A 23,388-nucleotide genomic window follows, 5' to 3' on the forward strand; every position below is an offset into this window, starting at 1 on the left:
CTGGGGCCCAGCACTTTCCAGTCCCAAGAGGGCCTGCTTGAACCTGGGGGAGGGGGCTGTCCCCCACTTCCCGGAGCCTGGCTCCCAATGCTGTGTGTATTCATACCTTCCTGCAGGGGAAGTGAGTAGGGCAGGGTGACAGCTTTCCACAGGAAGCGGCCATTCACCACAGCACTCGTGCTGTGTTCTGGCGGATGTCGTTCAAGGCCTTCCCACCGACTTTAGAGGACAGTCTGCGGGGCAGTGGTGTGTGCTGTGCCACAGTGGCTTTCTTCTTTTCCTGACTGGATTGATGGCTCTGCAAGTGGTCTTTCTGTGAGAGCATCACTCAGCAGGCACAGGTCCCCCACTTGCCTACAAGGGACTCACACTGGTGACTGGAGGCAGCCCCGCCGCCGGCCCAGGTAAGGAGGAACCCACCATGGCTCTGACAGCCACCTAGGGGCAGGGAGGACCACCGGGGAGTCGCTCTGCTTTTCTCTAGCGGGTCCTCAGGGGAGCTCTGGTACTTTGGGTGCCCTGGACAGTGAAGTGAGCATCAACGACAGCATATGGTGGGACAGAGCCCTGAAATTTCCATGCCATCGTCCCTGGGCCTAGGGGGGTGCTGGGGCTTTCCACCCCATTTCCTGTGTCTTTCTGAAACCTGAGAAACTCAAGTCCTAGCGCCCACAGGCTTTCCCCAAGCTTCCCAGCAGGTGGCGCACACTTCTCCATTTTTACCCCAGACTCCTCAAAGCCCACTCAGGCCAGACAGGCCTCACCTCAAGGATATCAGGATAGGTTGTTAAGGCTCTACAGGCCAGGGCGGAATCTCCATGTTCCCTCCCTCATGATCCAGTCCTTCCCTAGAAGACCAGTCGGTGAATTCTATCTTATGATGTTGTTCTGAAAACCACCGAATTCTGTCCAGCCCCGGGTAGCTCATACTTTTCCCATAACACATCCCAAGACACTGCGGTCGGTCAACAGCTTGAGTTCACTACTCACATGAACACTCCCCTTGTCAGCCGAACCTTACAGGAGAGGGTGCTATTTCCCGGACTCTTGGTCACTAACCTGCCCTGGGACTCCAGTACCTGGACATAAAGGAACAGGGGAGGGGCAGATGGGTGCGGTGGATACCAGTGAAAGTGTTTGTGCTTATTTTTAGTTGTCTGAGGGAGCGCAGGCGCACACTGGTGCCACAGGACACCTGTGGAGGTCGGAGGACAACTTTCTGAAGTAATTTCTACCCTTCTACTTGGTGCGAACAGCCTCTTGCTTTGGCCGCACCGTGGGCTGGCTGGCCCCACAGCTTCTGGCCAGCTCTCCCTTCTCCACCGGCTGCCTCACTGTGTGCACGGCTGGCGTTACAGATGCAGGCCAGCATCTCCAGCTTTTCACTGAGTTCTGGGACTCAAAGTCGAGCTTGTGCATCCGTTGCTTGGCCCCGAGTCATAGCTGCCAGCCTGGTACCCGAAATAAGGAAGACAAAAAGACTGTCTCTCAGAAAGCAGCTCCCTGAGCTGCGTTCTCACTGCTGGGTAAAATAAAGTGTCATGATAAATCGGCTTGGCAGCTTTCAGACGAGACTGTTCATTGGGTGCCTTTGCTTCTGCCTTCTTCTCCCTGAGTAATGCCTGCCCCTTGTCAGCCGCTGCTGCGTGCACACTGCCTGCCGATCTCCCATGGCCTCTGCACCCACACTGTGGGAAATTAGCAGAATTTTCGTGTTGGAGGAGAAATCCCCGTCCATTCTCAATCTCCCCACTGTGTGTGCTCTGCAGGCTAACAGCCACATCGCGTCACGTCCATCACACCCCTCCCCTCCCCTTTCGTCTCCTAGGCTGTTGTCAGTCTCTCCGGTTTGGTCTGTGATTCATTTCCGGTCTCCAGCTCCAGCTCCCTGTCTCACCTCTGGGCATTTGTTCATATCTACCAACAAATTGGTCTCTTAGTGGGACATAGGTCTCCTATAGTCTGTCTGATTTTTCAGAAAATGATTCAGAAAACGTCCCTGCTAATGTTGCTGAGTTTGGTTGTGACAGCAACGTTGTACACATGCAAGGGGCACTGAGAACCAAGTCAGGTTCTAACTGAAATCCTTCAAAACAGAACAGACCCCTAATGCAGTCTTATATTTGAATAATTCTTGGGGAGACACAGTGGTATTTTTGTTTTGTGAAAGCATGAACGTAGAAATCGAAGCGCAGTTCTCTGGGTTGATTTTGGAGAGACTTCCAGCAATCAGTACTGGCTTGTGTCCAAAGCATGGGACCGCAGCATTATACAGAGGGTTCCAGGGGGGAGATGACTTCCCCATCTCCCCACTGGTTGAGAAATCCAAGAGCTGACACAGACAAAGGGAGCCATCTGGGGAGAGTTAGCTATAAGGCAAACGTATGACTCTGGGCAGCTCATGTAACTTTAATAAAAATTCCAGTGGCCTGTCAATAACAGCACAGGGAACACAAGAGAAAAAATGGGCATGCAAGAAACCTGGACATGATGAGTGTCTGCAGAGGACCATCACGGTGGGGAAGCTCAGTTTCATCAACACTGACACCATATCCTTCACATTCAAATCTCGGACCTTCAGTAGAAACAGCGTTCTATGACTTGAAGAATTTTCATAAGGACTAGGCCATAGCTTACAGTGATAAGAACAGTTCCTAAGAGATGGTCATGAGAGGGCTGCTCTTCTCTGGGTGCAAGGAAAGAGGTGGAGAAGAGTTCGGTGGGAAGAAGAGGTGGAGGGGGGAATGAGGAGGTGGACAGGAGGAGCAGGAAAGAGGAAGAGAAGCAGGACAGAGGAGGAGAGGGAGATGTCTTAAGATATTCTGAAAATGTGAAAAGAATTGATGGGCTTTTATGAAGAGGTCCAAGAAAAGCCATTTTTTCCTTTGAAAATAAAATTGTGAGAGACAAAATAGCAGAAGCCCTATGCGTAGCACATAAGCAATGCCGTGCTTTCAATTCAGTCCATGACCAGTCCTGTGTCCAGAAGGGTGATAAAAATGCAGTGTGCCACCATGGAACACCTATGGAGATTTGGGGGGGTTCCTGAGATACTGGGGTAAGCAAGAGCTGACTTGACCCACTTAAGAGTTAAACCTGGCCATATCTAGCCAGCAGAAAATGTGTACCCCAGATGAACTATTCAACAGGAGTGCCAAGGGGTACCTATGTGGATTATCTTACAGCATTCTTTGTTGTGAAAAAAATGGTTTCAGAACAGTTTGGATGTCTATTAATAAAAAATGAACAAGACGCTGTGAAAATGGCATATATGTAGAAGTTAAACATGCACAAACAGGACTGAGAATTATCTAAAGACCTAAATACATATGCAAATACTCAGACACATAAAAGTGTCAAAATACTGATTGCTGTGAAGGCCAGAACGAGAGAATGAGACAGGAGATTGGGAGAAAAACAACCAAACCCAAACCCATGAAGTACATCTGTGATGTTTTAATTTTTAACCAGATGGTGCAACTGTGGGAGACCAGCAGACCATTTATGCTTGTTCGGTGCAAACGGCGGCTACTTGTTTTTATTCTGTGTTTTTTAAAGATTTATTGTTACTATTCATCTATTTTTTAAAATCCTATTTTTTCATGTGCATTCCTTCAAGTACGAATACGTTTTAAAACTATAAGCTTTTAAACCCAGCTGACTAACATGAGCCAAGAGTTCACGCAGGGGTGGCTGGTGCCACAGGCTAGCCCTTTCTACTGAATGCTTCTCTTTTCATCCCACCAAAAACCAGCGACACAGCATTACACCACTTTTGGACAGGATATCTATGCCGTGGTTGCTCCAGTTTCTGGCTGAATGTGCTAAAATATAAAAACCATGATTATTTGGTAGAGCAGGACCTCAGAGCCAAGCAGGGAAGATGCTTGGTTAAACTCCCAGTGGGAATTTGATCTTGTCCTGAATGTTGGCTCTTTCCATCATGGTACATGGTACACACACTCTCTCCAGGCGTGTGTGGGGCAGAAGCCTTGTCAGCCCCTCCTGTCCTCCTTCCTCTCAGGCCAGTCCTTGGAGGAGTGGCCATCCTCCATTCCATCCCCCAGAGAAGCATGTTGTATTTGCCTCTTTGCCTCTGGGACATTTCTACATGTTGGAAATGCCTGGTTCTTAAAACAAACAAAAATGTGTTATTCATAGCACAGCAATTATTTTCTCTATCCTGGCAGGTTCATCTATATGGTTCAGTTTTGGTTTGTTTGTGTGTTTTTTAAGTCTAGTTCTTGCCCATAGAAGAATGCTTCCCACGTTTTACACTTTCAGCTTGGTGGAATAATCAGTCCATCTGTAGCAGAACATCTGCTTTCCCGTGAGTGAGGAAAAGCAACAGCACATATGCTGCCACGACCCTACCTCACTCCGGCCAGTTACTTACAGATGTATGAAAGTAAAACACGCTGGGAGAGTTAGCGATGGGAATGACCATGTGCGGACCATTATCCCGAGTCACCTGAGTCCAAGTGTCTGACCAGTTCCCAGGTGGACCTGACTTTAACTTCTTGCCTGTTTTGGTTCCAGAAGAGAATGGAAGGCCTTCAGAGGAGCACATACGGAACTATAGTTGAAGGTAAGAAAGCACCAAGGTCCTAAAGATATTGAGAAGGGGAGGGAGTCACTGTCCCTCACCCCGCCACACCAAAGGTTCACACACTCAGTTAAGATGAAGAAGAAAGAGGCAGCTGCTGTTTTTTCCCCATGTCTCCAAATCTCTTACATACAAGCAGCTGTTGTTTTCATGTACACATACACAGACATACATACACACACAGAGACACACATACACACAGACATATATGCTTTCAAATACACACACACACACACACACACACACACACACACACACTCCACTGTGTCACTCTCCTCCACACAATATGGGGAAACATGACTCTGACATACATTCAGAATTAGAAGGTCTGGAACTAAATAGTGACATAGTTTCTCTTTCTTCTCATCTGGAAAAGAAAGGAAAGAAAGGAAAGAAAGGTCCTCTAAAGTGATTATTTCCCCAAAAACACTAAGGGAAAGGAAAAACCAGCACAGAATAAAAGGAATAAAATAGAATTTTGTTTTCTGTGATACTGAGAATTGAACCCTGGGCCTTATTTGTGTCGAATGGGCATTCTACCACTGAGCCACACCCCAGCTTTCCCCCAAATGATAGATTTTTAGGTGTCTACAGAGCACTTAGAATTCATTTGGACTCATAAGACAGCCCCAGATCCTCATCAAATCTCAATGCTGGAGATTTGAGCTCTTGGCTTCATGGTGTCCCTCCAGCAGTCCTTTTGTTATGGGCCCTGGACCACACCCGGCTGTAGATGAAATTCTAAATGGTCTTATTAACTAAGAAACACAGAGCCAAATGCAGAGTTAAAAGCCCAGAGATCTAGCAGTAGCCAAGAGCTAAGACCACCTTATCTTATCACTCGCTGCTGTCCTTCCCCTGAGAGAGCACCCTTCTTCCTGTGTCCTGTCTTTTTATTGCCTTTCTGTTCTGCCTTCTCATTGGCTCTAAACCCAACCACATGATTTCCTCATCACTGCCTGTCTATACAGACCTCCAGGTCTCTGTGGTTGGTACTGGGATTAAAAGTTCAGGTCACCTTGCTTTGGATGTATCCTTGACCACAGAGACTCTGCCTGCCATGTGATCAGATTAAGGGCATGTGCTACCACCACCTGACTCCTGCTTATGGTTCACTGTGACTTCTGATTGCCAGGCAACTTTATTAACACACAAATAAAATCACATTCCAGCACAAATATCACCATACCTGGCCAAATAGATGACCTTTTTAGCATGTCTACTTCTAAGTGTTTCTAACCATCTTCTCTTCTACCCTTCTTCAGTGTCCCACTCTGTATCATTTCTCAACTTTGACCTGGTATTAACTGTCATCATCCCTCGTCTCAAATCCCACTTTGCTTCCTAGGCTATCAGCTGGCCCTGAGTGTGAGTCACTACAACTCGTCCACCTGAAATAACCTCTGGGGGCATACGCTGAGCACATTTACACAGCATGTCTGGAACATTGTGGGTAAAAGAGGTGACTCTGTTTTGTCACTTATGACTTCTCATCTCTGCCTCTTCTAAACTCAAACTTATTTCACAGCCAGTTTTCTGGGGAGATAGCCTGAGCGTCCTCCAGGGGAGAGCACAGGGACCTGTAATTCAGAAATGACATATTTGTTGTGGGCCAGATGGAACAGAGACTCTCTTTCCTGTGGCAGCCCCAAGAACCACCTAAAATTATAGGCAAACAGTTGGGAACATTTGAATGACACCCATTTTTCTGGGACTGACGACCATTGATTTCAGGAGATATTTGCAAGGACCCATGATGTCAAAGTCCAAAGAATAGCTAAGTGAGGCACAAACCTTCTCTTGTCCACAGGAAGCCGGGGAGTCTACCATGCAGCAGAATCATACTGGCTGAGGATCCTCCTGGTGGGCAAATCTGGCTGCGGGAAAAGTGCCACAGGGAACAGCATTCTCCGCCGACAAGCATTCGAGTCCAGGCTCAGAGCCCAGTCGGTGACCAGGACCAGCCAGGCAGAGATAGGCACATGGAAGGGAAAGAGCTTCCTAGTGGTAGACACACCCCCAATCTTTGAGTCAAAGGCTCAGAACCAAGACATGGACAAGGACATTGGAGACTGCTACCTGCTGTGTGCCCCAGGACCCCATGTGCTGCTGCTGGTGACCCAGTTGGGACGCTTCACAGCCCAGGACACCATGGCTGTGAGGAGGGTGAAGGAGATCTTTGGGGCAGGAGTCATGAAGCACATGATCATCCTCTTCACCCACAAGGAAGACCTGACAGATGAGACCTTGGATGGGTTTGTGACCCACACTGACAACCGCAGCCTGCGCAGCCTGGTCCAGGAGTGTGGGAGGAGGTACTGTGCCTTTAATAACAGGGCCTCAGGGGAAGAGCAGCAGGGACAGCTGGCAGAGCTCATGACCGTGGTGAGGAGGCTGGAGCAGGAGTGTGAGGGCTCTTTCTACAGCAATGGCCTCTTCCTTCATGCCCATGTGTTTCTTAGTGGTGACAAGAGTGAGGATCAGGAAGCCTACAAGTGCTACCTGTCGAAGGTGAGGCAGGAGGTGGAGAGGCAAAAGCAGGAGCTGAGAGAGCAGGAGGTGAGCTGGGTAGCTAAGATGCTTTACAGAGTCAAGACATGCATGGGCCCCCATATTTTCCTTATTGTGTGTGGTTTGATTTTGATCGCCATTTTAATTAACTTCTCTATTACCCAGGGGAACTGAGCCTTTTCAGGTGATTTCTGCCATCAGCCCCCTCCTGCAATGATCACAATCTCTGTTCTGGGGCAACTCAGTTTCACTCTCATTTGACTCCCTTGCATCAGACATGCCAGGATGTTTCTTCTAAATACCATTATGTAAATAAAGTATGAAAGAAAAATGTATTTCTTGCCCATGACCATGTCTGAGCAACAGCAGATGACAACTAATATTCAGGTGTCAGCCTACCAGAAGTTCAGCTCTCTGATGGGAATGTCTCGTTCAAGCAAGGCATATGAGAATACAGACTCCAGAATGTCTTTTACTTATGCTGTGCCTTCATATTGTTGCTGCTACCTGCTCTTCTCTAGTATCTGATATGATGTATTTATACGTGGGGAGTCCCCCATTGCCTGTATTGTAGTGTGTCTATCTCATGATTGCATCTCAATTTAATGGGCATTTATCTGTGGATTGTCAGGAAGATGCTGTATAATTTTGACACAGTCAGGGCCTATTGAGTTCCACTAAAAATCTGTTTTAGATCACAGCTCATATTTATGATTTAGAAAAACATTTGAGTCCAAGAGCCAGTCATAGGTTTCTTGTGCATCATAAGCTGATATTAGGCTTCAAAAGAGCTCTAGATGAGACCAGATGCCTTACTAATGGCTTTTTAGATAAACATTCCCAGTCTTTTAGTTCACAAGGCCACACAACTGTTTGGCTAGGTTGTAAATAAAAAGCCCAATTAATGCTAGCTTACAAATGACTAAGTCCTTGCACCATTCCTAACCTCAGTTTGTGAAAATATGTTCTGATTAGTCAAGGCTACAGAAAATAACTTAACTCTGTAGTCCCTAATGAGGGCTGTAGGTGTTCTTAGATAATTAGAAGTTACACACAATCTTTACCTTTGGAATGTAACCTTTTTATGACTCTTATATTGCCTGAAATAATTATTTGGGATATATAAACTGTAAAAAGACAAGATAAAATGGAGCAACAAGAGAGAACAACATGAGTGTGACAGCATGAGAGAAGCCAATATGAGAGACTAAGGAAGACTCAACATGACAGAAGAAAGAAAGTAACCATCAGAATGCATGTGAATTCATTCCATTGCTAGAAACCCCCTCAGATAAAAGTCCTAAGTTTTGCTACGCTGTGGCTTTCTCTCTGAGCCCTGTTCTGCAGCCCTGGAGTGGGTCTCATAGTCTGTAATAATTACTTCCTTTATGTTGTGAGGGTAAATGGTAAATCACGAAGTTACCATCATAAAGGCCTGGGGACTTGCAAAAAGGAAGGTACTTGTGCTGCATGGCAACGGGTATGTCTCACCTAGTGCCCCACTTCCTACAGATGGAGAAACATGCAAAGCTAAGAACAGAATCTTATTTTAGTCATAAGTATACCCTGCTCTCACTATAGCAGTAAAAGTCAGATCTCCATCATCTCTCCACCCCCAAGAAAGGATAAGGACAGTGTGCATGAAGTAGGGGAGGCTCTGAAGGTATAGAAGAGAATAGAGTCAAGAGGTCTGGACATGAGTGGAGAACTGAGTGAAGAGGTTACAGGAGCAGGGTGGGTCTCACCCCAGGGAAAGCAAGGTCAGCAGTCAAGAAACACAGGAAGCAGAAAGTCTAAGATCAGTAATACAAAGGGCCAGAGGGTGGGTAACTTGGGCTTGGAAGACTGTATAGTGGACATCACAGGCACTCAACAGCACATGCAGGCAAAAGCCACTATAATCAAGAGGCCATGTGTTCATAAAACTTGATGAGCACTGAATTTTGAATTCCATGTAATTTTCATGTGAAGCTAGAATACTATTTTCCTGAATTCTTCAGCCACTAAAAAAGGTAAAAATGAGTTGCTGTGGGATATCTTTCTGCATGCTGAGAATATGTGTTCCTCTCACTGGTTGATAAATAAAGCTGCTTTGGCCCATGGCAAGGCAGGATAGAAACAAGTGGGATATCCAAGCAGAGTTACAAGAGAAGAAGGGCAGAATCTAGGAGATGCCAGCCAGCTGCCCAAGGAGCAACATGCCAGTAAACTGGTAATGTCACAGTCATGTGGCAATACATAGATTAATAGAAATGGGTTGACTTAAATATAACAACTAGCTAGTAATAAGCCTAAGCCATCAGCCACACATTTATAATTAATATAAAACTCTGAATGGTTATTTGGGAACTAGTGGGTGGGGGAGATTCATCTGGTTACATTTGGTGCCCATTGTGGGGCAATAATTTCCACACAAACCCTGAGACAGCTTTTAGAAAAGCTTCTAAAATGGAGCCAAGAGCAGCTCCCTAGTTCATGTCTCTTATTGCAGACCACAGTACAGAACATGCAGAACAGCATCCCCTGGTTGCAGTAGGACTCAGCTGAACATCATGAACTCCCACAGTATCTCATGGGCCATGTTACAAAGAAGCTTCTCCCAGCCGCTACCTATGGGCTTGAGAACACAGTTGTGGGCTTAAGAACACAGTTACATGCTACTTAATACTGTGTCCCAGAGTTGGGGAGGCAAATGTGACTCTTGTTGGTACCTCCACCATGTTAAAAAGGTGAGCTGGGTGGAGCCAGCCACCAAAGCTGCTGCTTTGGTCCTACCCATGCCTGTTGAGCAGTTTAAAAACTGTTCTGGTAAAAAAGGATTACAGATCCACAATAGAAACAGATTTAGATTAAAAAACAAAACTCCAAATGGGTCACATTATGTTTAAAAAAATGTACATAGACTTGGGAGAGTGAAGAGAGAGGGTATAGATAGTCATAAAAATATAATAAAGTCTCTAAAGAGAGAAATAAAACATTAAAAACAAAGAGATGGGAAATACACAGGGAGTCTGGATCCTGTAGTTATTGTGTTGATTTTGAATTTTTTGATTGTTGAAGCAAAAGACAGCTGCTAAAAGACATGGGATTGTGACTTGGACTGCTAAATTGAACCAATCTAGATACTTCAGAAATGCCTTAACTTAAAAAAAAAGTCAAAAATATTTTTGTCAAATGGAAATAAAAAATGCTTTTGAGTTTTATTCCCACAGGAGATAAGAGGGTATGGATTCCTTCAGGAATAATATAGATCAGGTTTGAACAATGGAGACCTCCTGAATCTTGACAGGTGATATCTATCAACAAACGTTACTTCTGATCTACCCAGGAATTGATCATTATCTCAAAATTTTCTTAGGGACCCCTGGGGATGCCTTCACCCACAGACAGCAGGAAACAGTATGGAAAAAAGTATACCCACATTCCCAAGCATTGGGGGATGTGGGTGGTCTTTGGTTATTTGATGGGTTATGGATATTTGTTATAATTTAGAGAAATATAAGAATATAGAATAAAAAGACAGCTATTAATCTCAGATATTTTGCATTGACATGGATTTTGGTACAATGATACAAATTTAAAGTTAATTTTGTTATACTATTATGGTGATATTTTATTTGTACTGAAATGTGATTTTATTTGTATGTTAATAAATAAAGTTGCCTGGGGGTCAGAGCTAATAGCAAGCCATAGCAGAAGCCAGGTGGTGGTGGCGCACACCTTTAATCCCAATCACATGACAACCCATCACAATACCAACCATAGAAGACTTGGAGGTCTGTATAGATAGGCAGTGATGAGGAGGTCATGTGGTTGTGTTTACAACCAATGAGAAGGCAGAACAGAAAGTCAATAAAAAGACAGATACACAGGAAGTAGGTCTCTTTCTGAGGGAAAGGATGGTAGTGTCAGGAAGGGTAAGAAAGGGTTTTTAGTATCAGCTCTTAGCTTTAACTCTGCATTTGGCTCTGTTTTGCTGTGGAATGGTCTGTATGTCAAATGTGTTGCTCTGATTGGTCAATAAATAAAACACTGATTGGCCAGTAGCCAGGCAGGAAGTATATGCGGGACTAACAGAGAGGAGAACTGAGAGAACAGGAAGGCAGAGGGAGACACTGCCAGCCGCTGCCATGACAAGCAGCATGTGAAGATGCCGGTAAGCCACGAGCCACGTGGCAAGGTATAGATTTATAGAAATGGATTAATTTAAGATAGAAGAAGTAGATAACAGGAAGCCTGCCATAGCCATACAGTTTATAAATAATATAAGCATCTGTGTGTTTATTTTATAAGTGAGCTGTCGGACTGCTGGGGTTTGGTGGGACCAGGAGAGAAAACTCTCCAGCTACAGTGTTTCTTATTTAATAAGACTGTTACATCTACACATTATACACATGTTTCTATTCTTGTTTAAAAGATTTTTGTATATTGATACAAATTTAAGGTTATTTTTGTTGCACCATATTGTATATATGTTTCTAGTCTTGTTTAAGGTATTGTACCTATATAGTTCATTTAAAATATAAGGTAAAGTTCTAAATTTTGAAAGCTATTATTATAAACTATTTAAGGTAATCAAGAAACATAGGTTAATAGTCATCTATAACAATCAAATTTATAGAGATGTTAGATATGTTTTCAGAATATATAGAAATATATTTTAGATAGATGGTCTCCAAATACTTCAAAGACCTAAAGAATATGGCATTTAAAATGTTTGGTTAACTTAGGACTTTTCATGACAATGAGACACATTTGCTCCTGGCAACACTAATCCACTTCACAGATGATGGGCATCAAAGAAACTCCTTATGGTGTTTCTTTCAATGTGGTAAGTCTAGCCATTTGGACAAGAAACTGCTCTTGCCTGGATTGCTCAACAATATGTTGTTTAAACTCAACATGCAGGACCCATAGGAAAGTGGCAATTGAACTTTGCCAAAAAAAGGGTGAGATGGTCCTTCAGGGTCCTGCTTCACAGAAGAAATGGCCAGACACTCTGCATACAGAGGAAAGTGACTGACAAACTTTGCCAAAATAGATGGGATAGTGCTTCAAATTTCCTGCTTCACTGAAAAGTTTGCCAAATATTCTGGACTTGTAGGCTGAAGATGGATGCCCCAACATTACAGAAGAATTTTGGGTGACTATCCAGACAGGCAGATATCTGTGTCATTTATAGAATTTTTGAAGTTGTTTACAATGCACTTCCTGTTTACTCAGGTAATATTATATCTTCTGGGGTCTTTGATGGAGTTGAAAACTAGATAGTTATAATATAGTTTTCCTTAATTATGATAAAAGATAAATTAGATATGAAACTTTAGACTCACAAAAATAAGATTGATGATAGAGTATTTTCCTTAATCTTGCCAAATACAAATAGACTGGATATTGTAACTGATTTTTGCTTGATAACTTGTTCTGTTATATGTAATTTTACTATGTTAAAGTTAAAACCTTCCTTTTTGATTAGACAAAAAAGGGAAAATGCTGTGGGATGTCTTTCTGTATGCTGAGAATATGTGTTCCCCTCACTGGTTGATAAATAAAGCTGCTTTGGTCTATGGCAAGGCAGGATAGAGCCAGGTAAGAAAGCAGAGATACAGGAGAAGAAGGGCAGAATCTGGGAGATGCCAGCCAGCTGCCCAAGGAGCAACATGCCAGCAGAATGGTAATGCCATGGCAACATGGCAATACATAGATTAGTACAAATAGGTTAATTTAAATATAAGAACTAGCTAGTAATAAGCTTAAGCCATTGGCCAAACATTCATAATTATAATTTGTGGATTTAACGGTCTTATTAAATAAGAAACACAGAGCCAAATGCAGAGTTAAAAGTCCAAGAGGTCAGAGCAGTAGTAAAAGCTGATACTAAAAACCCTTTCTTACCCTTCCTGACACTACTATCCTTCCCCTCAGAAAGAGACCTACTTCCTGTGTATCTGTCTTTTTATTGACTTTCTGTTCTGCCTTCTCATTGGTTGAAACCCAACCACATGACCTCGTTACTGCCTGTCTATACAGACCTCCAGGTCTTCTATGGTTGGTATTGAGATTAAAGGCGTGTGTCTCCATGCTGGCTGTATCCTTGAACACACAGAGATCTACCTGTCATGTGATCAGGATTTAGGGCATGTGCTACCACTGCCAGACTTCTGCTATGGCTCGCTATTAGCTCTGACCCCCAGGCACTTTTATTTATTAACATACAAATAAAATTACATTTCAGCACAAATAAAATATCACCATAATAATTATATATTATAATTAATATAAGCCTCTGAATGGTTATTTGGGAACTGCTGGCCAGGAGAGATCCATTCAGTTACAATGAGTTAAAGAACTGACTCAGGGGTTAAGATCACATATTGCTCTTCTAGAGAACTGGAGTTTGAATCCTAGCATCCACACCATGCAGCTCACAACAGCCTGTGATTTCAGCTCTGGATGATCCAGTGCCCTCTTCTGGCCTCCACAGGCACTGCACTCACATGTGCACACCTCCATACAGACACACATGTACACACACACAAATGAAAATAAAATTAATCTTTTTAAAAATGTGAAGAATCAGGTTGGGAAGATGGATTTGGGGTGGGTGAGTAAAGTGCTTGCCAAACAAGTGTCCATATAAAGTCTAAGCTCAGTGGTGCACATCTGTAATTCCAGAAGTGGAGGGAAAGGGAGACAGGGTGGGTCCTGGGGCTTGCTGGTCAACAAGTCTAGTGGAAAAGGCAGCTACAGGCTCAATGAGAGAAATGCCTTGGAATAAAGCTATCCAAAAAAACAAAAGAACTCTACAATAAAAACTGAAACAGAGAAAGAAATTGGAAAAAAAAAATAGAAACTGAAAGGATTGATCATACTCAATAGTTGGAAGAATTATATCATGAAAATGCCAATATTGCCAAAACCAACCTACAGATTCAATACCATCTTTGTCAAAATTGCAGTGTCATTCTTCAAAGAAACAGAAAAAAAAAATCTTAACATTCCTATGGATGGAAAGAGATCCCAGATAGTTAAAGAGTAATTCTGAGCAAAAGAACAGTGCTGGAGGTATCACCAACCTGATTTGAAATTATATTACAGAGGCATAGTAACAACAACAATGGCAAAAAAAAAATCACAAAAGCAAAAATAAAAATGTTATTGGCATAAAACCAGACACACATATCAATGGAATAAAATAAAGGAACTAGACACAGACCTGTAGGGTTTTTTTCTCCTTTCTCTTTGGGGGGCCCATCACCCAGCTCCCAAATAATTACAAGGAGATTTATTCTTTCTTATGAATGCCTGGTCTTAACTTGGCTTATTTCTAGCCAGCTTTTCTTTTTTCTTTTTTTTCCTACAATTTATTTATTTTTATTTTATGTGCATTGGTGTTTTGCCTGCATGTATGTCTGTGTGACGGTGTCAGATCTTGGAGTTACAGACAGTTGTTAGCTGCCATGTGGGTGCTGGGAATTGAACCTGGGTCCTCTGGAAAAGCAGTTAGTACTCTTAACCGCTGAACCATCTCTCCAGCTCTAGCCAGCTTTTTAAAAAATTATTCCACCCACCTTTTGCCTCTGGGCTTTTATCTTTCTCTATTCTATATACCTTTCTTTACTTCTTACTCTGTGACTTGCTGTGTAGCTGACCCCTGGTGTCTTCTTTCCTTCTCCTTTTTTCTCACTCCTCCCACTTCTCTTTTTCGCCCTTTATTCTCTCTGCCTGCCAGCCCCACCTATCCTCTCTTCTGCCTTGCTATTGGCCATTCAGCTCTTTATTAGACCAATCAGGTGTTTTAGACAGGCACAGTAACACAGCTTCACAGAGTTAAATAAATGCAACATAAAAGAATGCAACACATCTTTGCATCATTAAACAAATGTTCCACTGCATACACAAATGTAACACATCTTCAACTAATATTCCACAACACAAACCCACACAGGTATAGTTATGTGACTTTTGACAAAGATGCAAAAAATACATATATCAGAGGAAAGATAGCATCTTCAACAAATGATGTTGGAAAAGCTGGGTATCCTTGTGTAGAAAAATGAAGCTATACCCCTGCCTCTCAATCTGTGAAAATCAGTTCAAACTGTATCGCCTTGACATAAGAACTGAAACTGTTGAAAGAAAAAGCAAAGGAAATACTTCCAGGTTCAGGTAAGGAGTTTCTGAAAGGGCTCAAGCTACTCTGGAAATGATGCCAACAATTAACAGATGGGGTTTTATGAAATTCAGAAGTTTCTGTATAGTGTAAGAAACAACTCACTGAGTTGAGACAGCCTGCAGAGTGGGGAAACCCCTTCACAACTATTCCTTTGCTATAGGATTAATATCCAGACATACCAAAAAGTCAAAAAAGAAGGAAACCAAACAGACTAATACCTAGATATTAGAATAGCTAGAATTTGAAAGGAAGAAATCAAACAACCCAGTTGATAAATGAACTAACACGCAGACATTTCTCAAAAGATGGACTACAAGTGACCAATAAGCATAAGAAAAACGTCTCCTTCACTAACCATTAGAGCAATGCAAATTCCTTGAGGAGTGTTAGAGAGATGGCTCAGCAGTTAAGAGTGAGTATGTTTCAGGGGACCAGAGTTGGTTCCCCAGCACCCACATCAAGCAGCTCTCAGCTGCCTGTAACTCCAGGTCCAAGAGACCTGGCACCCTCTTCTGGAGAGGGTGCATAAAAAAGGGGAATATTTATACACTGTTGGTGGGAATGTAAACTAGCCCAGCTACCATGGAAATTATCATGAAGCATCTTCAAGAAACTAAAAACGTAACCCAGCTATAGCATATAGAATGAAAATAGTCTGACCTCCTCAGTTTTGGTCCTTCTGTTCTTCCTTTGGAAATGGGAATATTTACTGTGTGCCACAGTATGGTGGAAGTATGCAAAAATTTATATATATATATATATATATTATATATATATATATATATATATATATATGCTATAGCATATCATCCAAAACTCCAGGTCAACACACCACAGAGACAACCACACATCAGTGTTTATGGCCGCACTGTTACCAACAGCTCAATTATGGAACAACCCAGGTGATCTAAAATGGGAGAATGGATAAATAAAATGTGATTATATTATATATAAAATATGTATGATAATATATATGATGATATACATGCACAGTGGAACCTTTTTACATTTATTTTATTTTTTGAGAATTTCAAGAACAGCAGCTATAATTACATCATTTCTACCCCCTCCAACTACTCCCACGTCTTCCCTATTCCCTCTCAGCCTCATGACCTCTTATCCTCTAATTATTATGCATATATGTCCCCATGTGCACATATGCACACATAAATACTACCTGCTGATTCATTTAGTGTGGCTAATATGTACACGTGTTTAGGGATGACCACATGGGATTGCATAACCTATTGGGGAGTTCATCCTTGGAGGAGATTGACTCTCTTAGTACAATATAGTTGCCTAATATATATATGCAGAGGATGTAGGTTAGACCCCTACAGGCTTCCTGAACTCTACGAGCCCCCATGAGTCCTGGTCAGTTGATTCTGTGGACTGTCATCTCTCTTGTGGTGTCCCTGACCTTCTGGTTCCTCTGATCCTTCCCACTCCTTCTCTGCAGGACTCCTGAGCTCTGAGCTCTGCCTAATCTAAACTAGAATCCTAAAGGGGAAACAGAAGAGGCCCGGATTAGCAGTGTCTCACAGACCAGAGAGTGGTTTTCGGAAGGTGATACTTACATCAGTGGATCCTGGCATGATGCTTTAGAAACTTCCCTCAAGCACAAAGCATCAAACATTGTAAAATATGAGCAGAAAAATAACAATGAGGATTGCTATGCCCAACACAAAACTAGCACAAATCCCATAGTGCAAAGCCATCCACTCTTTGCCTCTGAGGAGCGCCTTGAGAACCCAGTTGCCCTCCTGCTCCTCCAGCTCGCGCTTCTGCCTCTCCACCTCCTGCCTCACCTTCGACAGGTAGCACTTGTAGGCTTCCTGATCCTCACTGTAGCTGCCATTAAGGAGCTCGCGGGCCTGAAGGAAGAGGTCATTGCTGTAGAAAGAGCCCTCACACTCCTGCTCCAGCCTCCTCACCACGGTCATGAGCTCTGCCAGCTGTCCCTGCTGCTCTTCCCCTGAGGCCCTGTTATTAAAGGCACAGTACCTCCTCCCACACTCCTGGACCAGGCTGCGCAGGCTGCGGTTGTCAGTGTGGGTCACAAACCCATCCAAGGTCTCATCTGTCAGGTCTTCCTTGTGGGTGAAGAGGATGATCATGTGCTTCATGACTCCTGCCCCAAAGATCTCCTTCACCCTCCTCACAGCCATGGTGTCCTGGGCTGTGAAGCGTCCCAACTGGGTCACCAGCAGCAGCACATGGGGTCCTGGGGCACACAGCAGGTAGCAGTCTCCAATGTCCTTGTCCATGTCTTGGTTCTGAGCCTTTGACTCAAAGATTGGGGGTGTGTCTACCACTAGGAAGCTCTTTCCCTTCCATGTGCCTATCTCTGCCTGGCTGGTCCTGGTCACCGACTGGGCTCTGAGCCTGGACTCGAATGCTTGTCGGCGGAGAATGCTGTTCCCTGTGGCACTTTTCCCGCAGCCAGATTTGCCCACCAGGAGGATCCTCAGCGGCGGTGATCCTGGGGTGCAGGCATCTTTCTTTCTGCCTTTGGGGTGAAGGGAAGCTCAGGTGTAAGAAATGATTCGGGAAGAGAAGGACCCCAAACTGACAGAAACTAGTGCAAACCAATGAGGACTCACCCCCTTTCACTACTTCACACCTACCACACACCGGGCTTGTGGGATAAAGTGTGCCTGATGGTCAGGGTCCAAGGCATCTTTCCCCTAGGGATTCATCAACGCAACTTTTACCATTTTCTGTCCAGTTCTCAAGTGGCAAGGCAATGCAGCATGCTCAGGGGAGTCCAGGGCTGGCCATTCTGGTCGTCTACCCCTTTATATTCATCTCCTGCCACCCTCCCTGGGCTCTATTTTACAGGATGACAGGTTTTTATCTTGGGGAACTTGCCCTTGCTTTGGAGAGGGTGACAGTGGCCTAATCTGTTCAATTGTCTGGTGGTACATTTGTCTGGCTTCAGGGGCCTGGAAGGAAGTTTGTCCCTCTAGGCACTGAGCAGGGGTCCTTGACCTTTGAAAAGAGTCCCACCCCCAGCAGCCTTCTTACCTGTGGGAAAGGAACTGTTTACACCTTTCTGAAGCATTTCCATCTTTTGTTTCTAGAAGAGAAAATATACAGAGTGTTCATGTTGGATTTCATTATAATACGCAACACCAAACGCAACACCTTGTAGAAAGGGACATCAAAGCAAAGTAAAAGAACTACTGGAGTCGCCCACACCCACTTACAGGTAGTTCTAAATGATGTAAAGAAGAAAGATCCAGGAAATGGGTATGCAGTGTGATCACATGGACAGACTCATTGTCACCACGACTTGTCTTCAGCCCACAGGCAGAATGAAAGTGGGCTGTGTACCCACAATGACAGTTAACTAAGCTGGTCAGTTATTTCCTACTGAGCACATGGCTGTCTGGGCTTCTTTGGGAACCTAGTACTAGAGGATGCTCCCTGCCCCCCAGCATCTCCAAGAGATAAACACAATTCTTCCTTTGTTCCATGGCAATGGTCCCTCTTGCTCTGCCCTGAGCTAAGCTGAGTCCAGATCACAGGACTTTCTCTGCTCAAACTGGGAAATTTCCAGGCAAACCATGGCCAGCTGTTCACCCAGGAGTAGGAGTCTGTTGTGGGGCCAGGTTGGAAAGTGGTGGGGTGCACCCAGTAAGCAGAGAGAAAGGCTAAGTCCTGAGGCTACCTAGTCAGTGTGTGTGCTCCCGAGGTCACAGCTCAGTTTCCAGCTCAGTCCTGGACTGGAGACACCTTGAGGGTATCTCTCTTCCAGGGCCCTTCCTTTCTTTCTGACCTGTTCATCACAAGCCTTCCTTTGGATCCTTGTCCTGCCCCACTCTACCTACCTCCTGTACCAGGGAAGGGATCCACCGGAGAATGACTTCCTAGCTTCCTTCCATGTTCTTTATACAGGATGCCAGCTGAAGGTGTGGCCCAGATTAAAGGTGGTCTTCCCACCTCAAAGATCTAGATTAGATCTAAATTAAAAGGTTTAATTAAGAAAAAAATCCCTCACAGGTGTGCCCAGCAATTTGGTTTTAATTAATTCCACATGTAGTCAAAGTGACAACCAAGAATAGCCAACATAGGCCTTGAAATGAATGTCTAATTACAGAGTCTCAGGGTCTTTGGTGAGTCAAAACACTTTGGGGAACAAAACACTTTGGGGAACAAATGCATTCCCTAGGTGCTTTCTAGTACCTCTGTACATGAAGCTGGCCAGAGACCAACTTGTCCAGAAACACAAATTAATAAACAAATTTTGGGCCCTTCAATTTTGATACTGGATGCCAGAACCCAGCATTTTCCCCAGTAACTTCTTTGTCATCCATGCTGAAGATGTTTTCGGCTCCAGGTGACAAGTTGTGGTGACCCTGAGTCTGTCCTTGTGGTCACATTACAGGGTCCCATTTCTTGGCTCTTTTTCCTTTGGGTCAGCAATTCCGTCTCTTGGGCTCTCTGCTCGGTAATCAGTCCCACGGAAACTAATCTAATCTGGTTCACACAGATGCCCAGGACACTCACAGTTCTCATAAAAATAGCTAGCCCTGTGTCTTAGGCATGGGCTTTCACATGGAGACCTGTTGCTGAGGACCATGTGTCATCCTGCCCTCTGAGAGGTTTTCAGAGATGGTTGGTCTGTATCGGCTTGATTGGGCCACTGGGCCAGCAATCTGATCACACAGAAAAGCAGGTGCTGCTGTGATGGCTATGTGCACATCACTCTATAGCAGTGATTCTCAACCTTCCTAATGCTTCAGCCCTCTAATACAGCTCCAGGTACTCACATGTGGGCAAACCTGCCTGGAGACCGATAGAGAAGCAGTGTTTTAGTTCCTAAAAACATCGGAAATACGTGTTTTCCGATGGTCTGAGGTGACCCTGTAGGGTCTTGACCCACAGGTTGAGAACTGCTGCCCTACAGAGCAGGCCTCATCCAATCACGGAAAGGCCTTAGGAGCAAAGCTGAGAAGGAATCTCCAGAGAAGGAATCTACCCAAGATTGCCCTGGCCCGAGTTTCCAGCCTCCAGACACCTACAGGGTTCAGACGTTCTGCCCTTCCCTGGTCATGAGAGTCAGTTCCTTAAATCTCTGAATGTGCTGAGGAATATGTTTCCTTTTCTCTGGAGAAGCTGAAGACCATGAGAGCCAAAGCTCAGCTCAAGCAGAGACGCAGCAGACGGAACTCGGTCTTCAGCTTTGCTCCGTGCTCTTTACAGGTGAGAAAGGAAAAGCAGGCGGTTTGAAGAAATGGCTAAGGATTATCATTTAAACTCAAGATACCGTTGCTGGAGCTGTCTCTGGGTCCCTTGCATGGTGGATTCCAGCAGGGCATCGGGGAGGTGCCCCTGAGCAGCGGTGGGTAGTGCAAGACCCAGGTAAGAGGCTGGGGAGGCGGGTGACTTACAGGGTAGAAGGGAGCACGTGCAGCCAGCTACAGACACAAGCAGAGGGAGATGGCGCTGGTGTTTCTAAGCTAAGATCCGGGTACCCTGGAGGCCCTGTGCAGCTTCACACTCCTGTGAAGAGAACAAGACTTTGGAGGTTGGACAAAACCACGCTTCCCAACACTGCATGAAAGAGCAATGGTAACACTGTCGCAGCTTCCTGGGTAGTGTGCCTCTAACTCAGGCTGATAGGATTGGCTCCCCCTGCTGTCTGTGGCCCCTGGGTGCTGACCAATGGTCTCCCAGGCAGGACTATTCATATGATGCCTTTGGCCGAGCAACAAGTGGCAGGTCATTTCTCCAAAGTGAGAGCCTTAAATTGCTGCTGGCTCAGGATCCAGCCTGATCAGAAAGGAACGAAAGCAAGGGTGGGATAATCCGGGGTTTCTCATTTCTCAAGCCTTCTTTATTCTTTAGAATCGGGAACGTCTCAATGTTTCCACGTGTCCCTCACCCGTGCTTTTTCTAGTTGGAACCCACACACCCCCTTTTGAATGAATGTCACCTTTTCTGTTTCCAGGTTGCGCACTTTTGCATTCTGCCCCCTTTAGGGTATCTTATCGTAAGCCACCACCCTCTTGGCACAGCACTGTGCCCTCTCCCAGCCCACTGGGAGCCAGTCATCCACCACCCCACCCACCTCACACCCATCCGTTCTTCCACTCATTTTTCCGTAGTCGGTAGAAGGACCGGTGGGTGTGCATCAGCTATTTCCTGCCCCTGGTTGGACCTCAGAGCCAGCAAAAGTGGAAGAACTCCCCCACGCCCCTCCCAGGACGTGCTCCCTGGCAGGGTGCAGGACTGGAAGAGACTGGAGGAGAAAGTGGGGGCAGGCCACGCTTTGAAACACTGTGGAAAGGTCACAAATGTTGGCCTTGAGTAGATTATCTTAGTCTCATTTGACAAAAGTAATTTGTCAAAAGTACCATCCTTTCCCATATCCTTGACCACAGCATCTTGAAGATAAATGGACCCTGATCAGAAAAACATGACATGCTGGTATAAAGATAAACCACTGTGCAAGGCTCATGGGGGTCATTTCCAGGAAAATGACCTGGAAAAAGCTTCATTCTGGTTGCTTTGACTCATCTTTTTTTTATGTATTACTTTATCCAAAACACAAAAAGAAAATGCTTTATGTGAATAAATCAACCCAAGTGGTACCCTGACATCCTCTCCATCTTTAAAATGAAAGCCACTTCCCTCCTGTCCAGCACTGTGAATATTCACCAAGAAAAAGAAAAGTAATGGGAAAGAAATTAGACCAAAACTCCCGGGGATGGGGAGATGGGACAGCCAGTGCAGCCAATGGGTGAGCACCGGATTCAGTGAGACCTGTTTCAGTAGACACTACAAAGAGACCAGGGAGACATCTCACTCTCACACATGAGGAGTGGAGTTTGTATTCTCAGAATCCACGTAAGAGATGAGTGTGATTGTGATTGTGATTGAGTTCTGTAACCCTGGCCCTGGAGGGACAAGATGGCATGGAGGCAGATGATCCCTGGAGCTCATCTCTAGTTTCTGTCCAGAGCCTTGGGTTCCTTACTGCAGCAGCAGAAACTTCAGGGCAGTTCTGGGCTCCTGAGCATAACTTGATGAAGCACGTGTTCCTAAGGGAGGCTAGGGAATTTCACATCACTCATGAGGCCAGTGCTCTATCTTCCTCCCCCAGCACTAATTTCCCAGACCACAGGAAGCACGGATACCCGTCCTAAAGAGCGGCTTCCCTCCAGCTAGCTCCTCTCTAGCCTCCAGACACTTAACACAGCCAGCTGAGCAGCCATGGGGAGATTACTTTAGAAAGTTCGCCATTCCTCTCCCTCCTTGGAAACTCCTGGCAGGAAGCAATCTCTAAGAGTCCACCTCCCCTGAGTCCCAAGTGGGGTATTAGGCTTGTCAGATTGAGAGAGAAAACTCACTGATGTTCCACAGATAGGCTAGAAGCCCTCAGGGAGAACCCTTGGGGCACAAGACACTATGGCCTCCACAACTTTTCCTAAAGTTAATAAAGAGATCAAATGCCTTGCCCTTCAGGTTGACACTAATTGTTATGGATAGATTCAAAGGTGAGCAGGGGAGAGGAACACACACACACACACACACACACACACACACACACACACACACACACACACACACTCTGTTACCTGGTGGGCGCTGGAGGATCTTTCAATTCAAGGTCTACACGCACTGTGGAGCACCTTCCTGTCCTAGGCAGCCTCTCACAATGGTTTTTAATCTCTTCATGAAAATACAAGAGTTATGAGAGGAGAAGAACAGCTCACAAAATCTGTCTGCCAGGGGAAGAAGATGGTGTCTCCTGGGGCATAGGAAAGAGTGATGTGTACGGGTTTCTCAGCTGCTCAGAGAGCAACTGAAGAGAGCGCCCAGAGGAAGAGGTTGATTTAAAAAAAAAAACAACCCAGTTCTTTCCTGCCACACCCCTGCCGCCCACACCACCGAGATGCTTTTGTGAAGGACTAAGAGAACAGAGAAGCATAGAAGCATGCGTCCCAAGCCTCCACTTCGCCCCTCTGGGCCGGGCAGACAGCATGTATCTCCCCAGCCTCGCCATTCACTTCTGCCCTACAGCTGAGACTACAGTGGCTTTCCAGGGTCCGCTGGGCAAACCGGCAGGCAGGTACTGTGCTTGAGT

General features: G+C 44.9%; 2 protein-coding genes across 3 annotated transcripts; one reads left to right on the forward strand and one right to left on the reverse strand.

The window, feature by feature from the left end:
- On the forward strand, window positions 1-7,452 carry LOC128099444 (GTPase IMAP family member 5-like). The gene is made up of 3 exons (XM_052721365.1): window positions 1-404; window positions 4,540-4,588; window positions 6,417-7,452. The coding sequence occupies exons 2-3, from the start codon at window positions 4,546-4,548 to the stop codon at window positions 7,289-7,291; spliced, it is 918 nt and encodes a 305-aa protein (XP_052577325.1). The 5' UTR covers window positions 1-404; window positions 4,540-4,545; the 3' UTR covers window positions 7,292-7,452.
- An 8,677-nt stretch (window positions 7,453-16,129) lies between these two features.
- LOC128098892 (GTPase IMAP family member 3-like) lies at window positions 16,130-23,081 on the reverse strand. Of its 2 annotated transcripts, none has more exons than XM_052720401.1 (3): window positions 22,880-23,081; window positions 18,321-18,372; window positions 16,130-17,802 (listed from the first exon to the last, which is right to left on the reverse strand). In XM_052720401.1, the coding sequence occupies exons 2-3, from the start codon at window positions 18,361-18,363 to the stop codon at window positions 16,922-16,924; spliced, it is 924 nt and encodes a 307-aa protein (XP_052576361.1). In that variant the 5' UTR covers window positions 18,364-18,372; window positions 22,880-23,081; the 3' UTR covers window positions 16,130-16,921. The 2 variants fall into 2 exon arrangements, with proteins under 2 accessions (XP_052576361.1, XP_052576362.1); XM_052720402.1 differs by lacking the exon at window positions 22,880-23,081 and adding an exon at window positions 19,127-19,240.
- Window positions 23,082-23,388: the final 307 nt, after the last annotated feature.

The sequence above is a fragment of the Peromyscus californicus genome, unplaced genomic scaffold (assembly GCF_007827085.1).
Source record: "Peromyscus californicus insignis strain IS unplaced genomic scaffold, ASM782708v3 Scaffold_6__1_contigs__length_162567912, whole genome shotgun sequence".
In the NCBI taxonomy this organism is placed as follows: domain Eukaryota; kingdom Metazoa; phylum Chordata; class Mammalia; order Rodentia; family Cricetidae; genus Peromyscus; species Peromyscus californicus.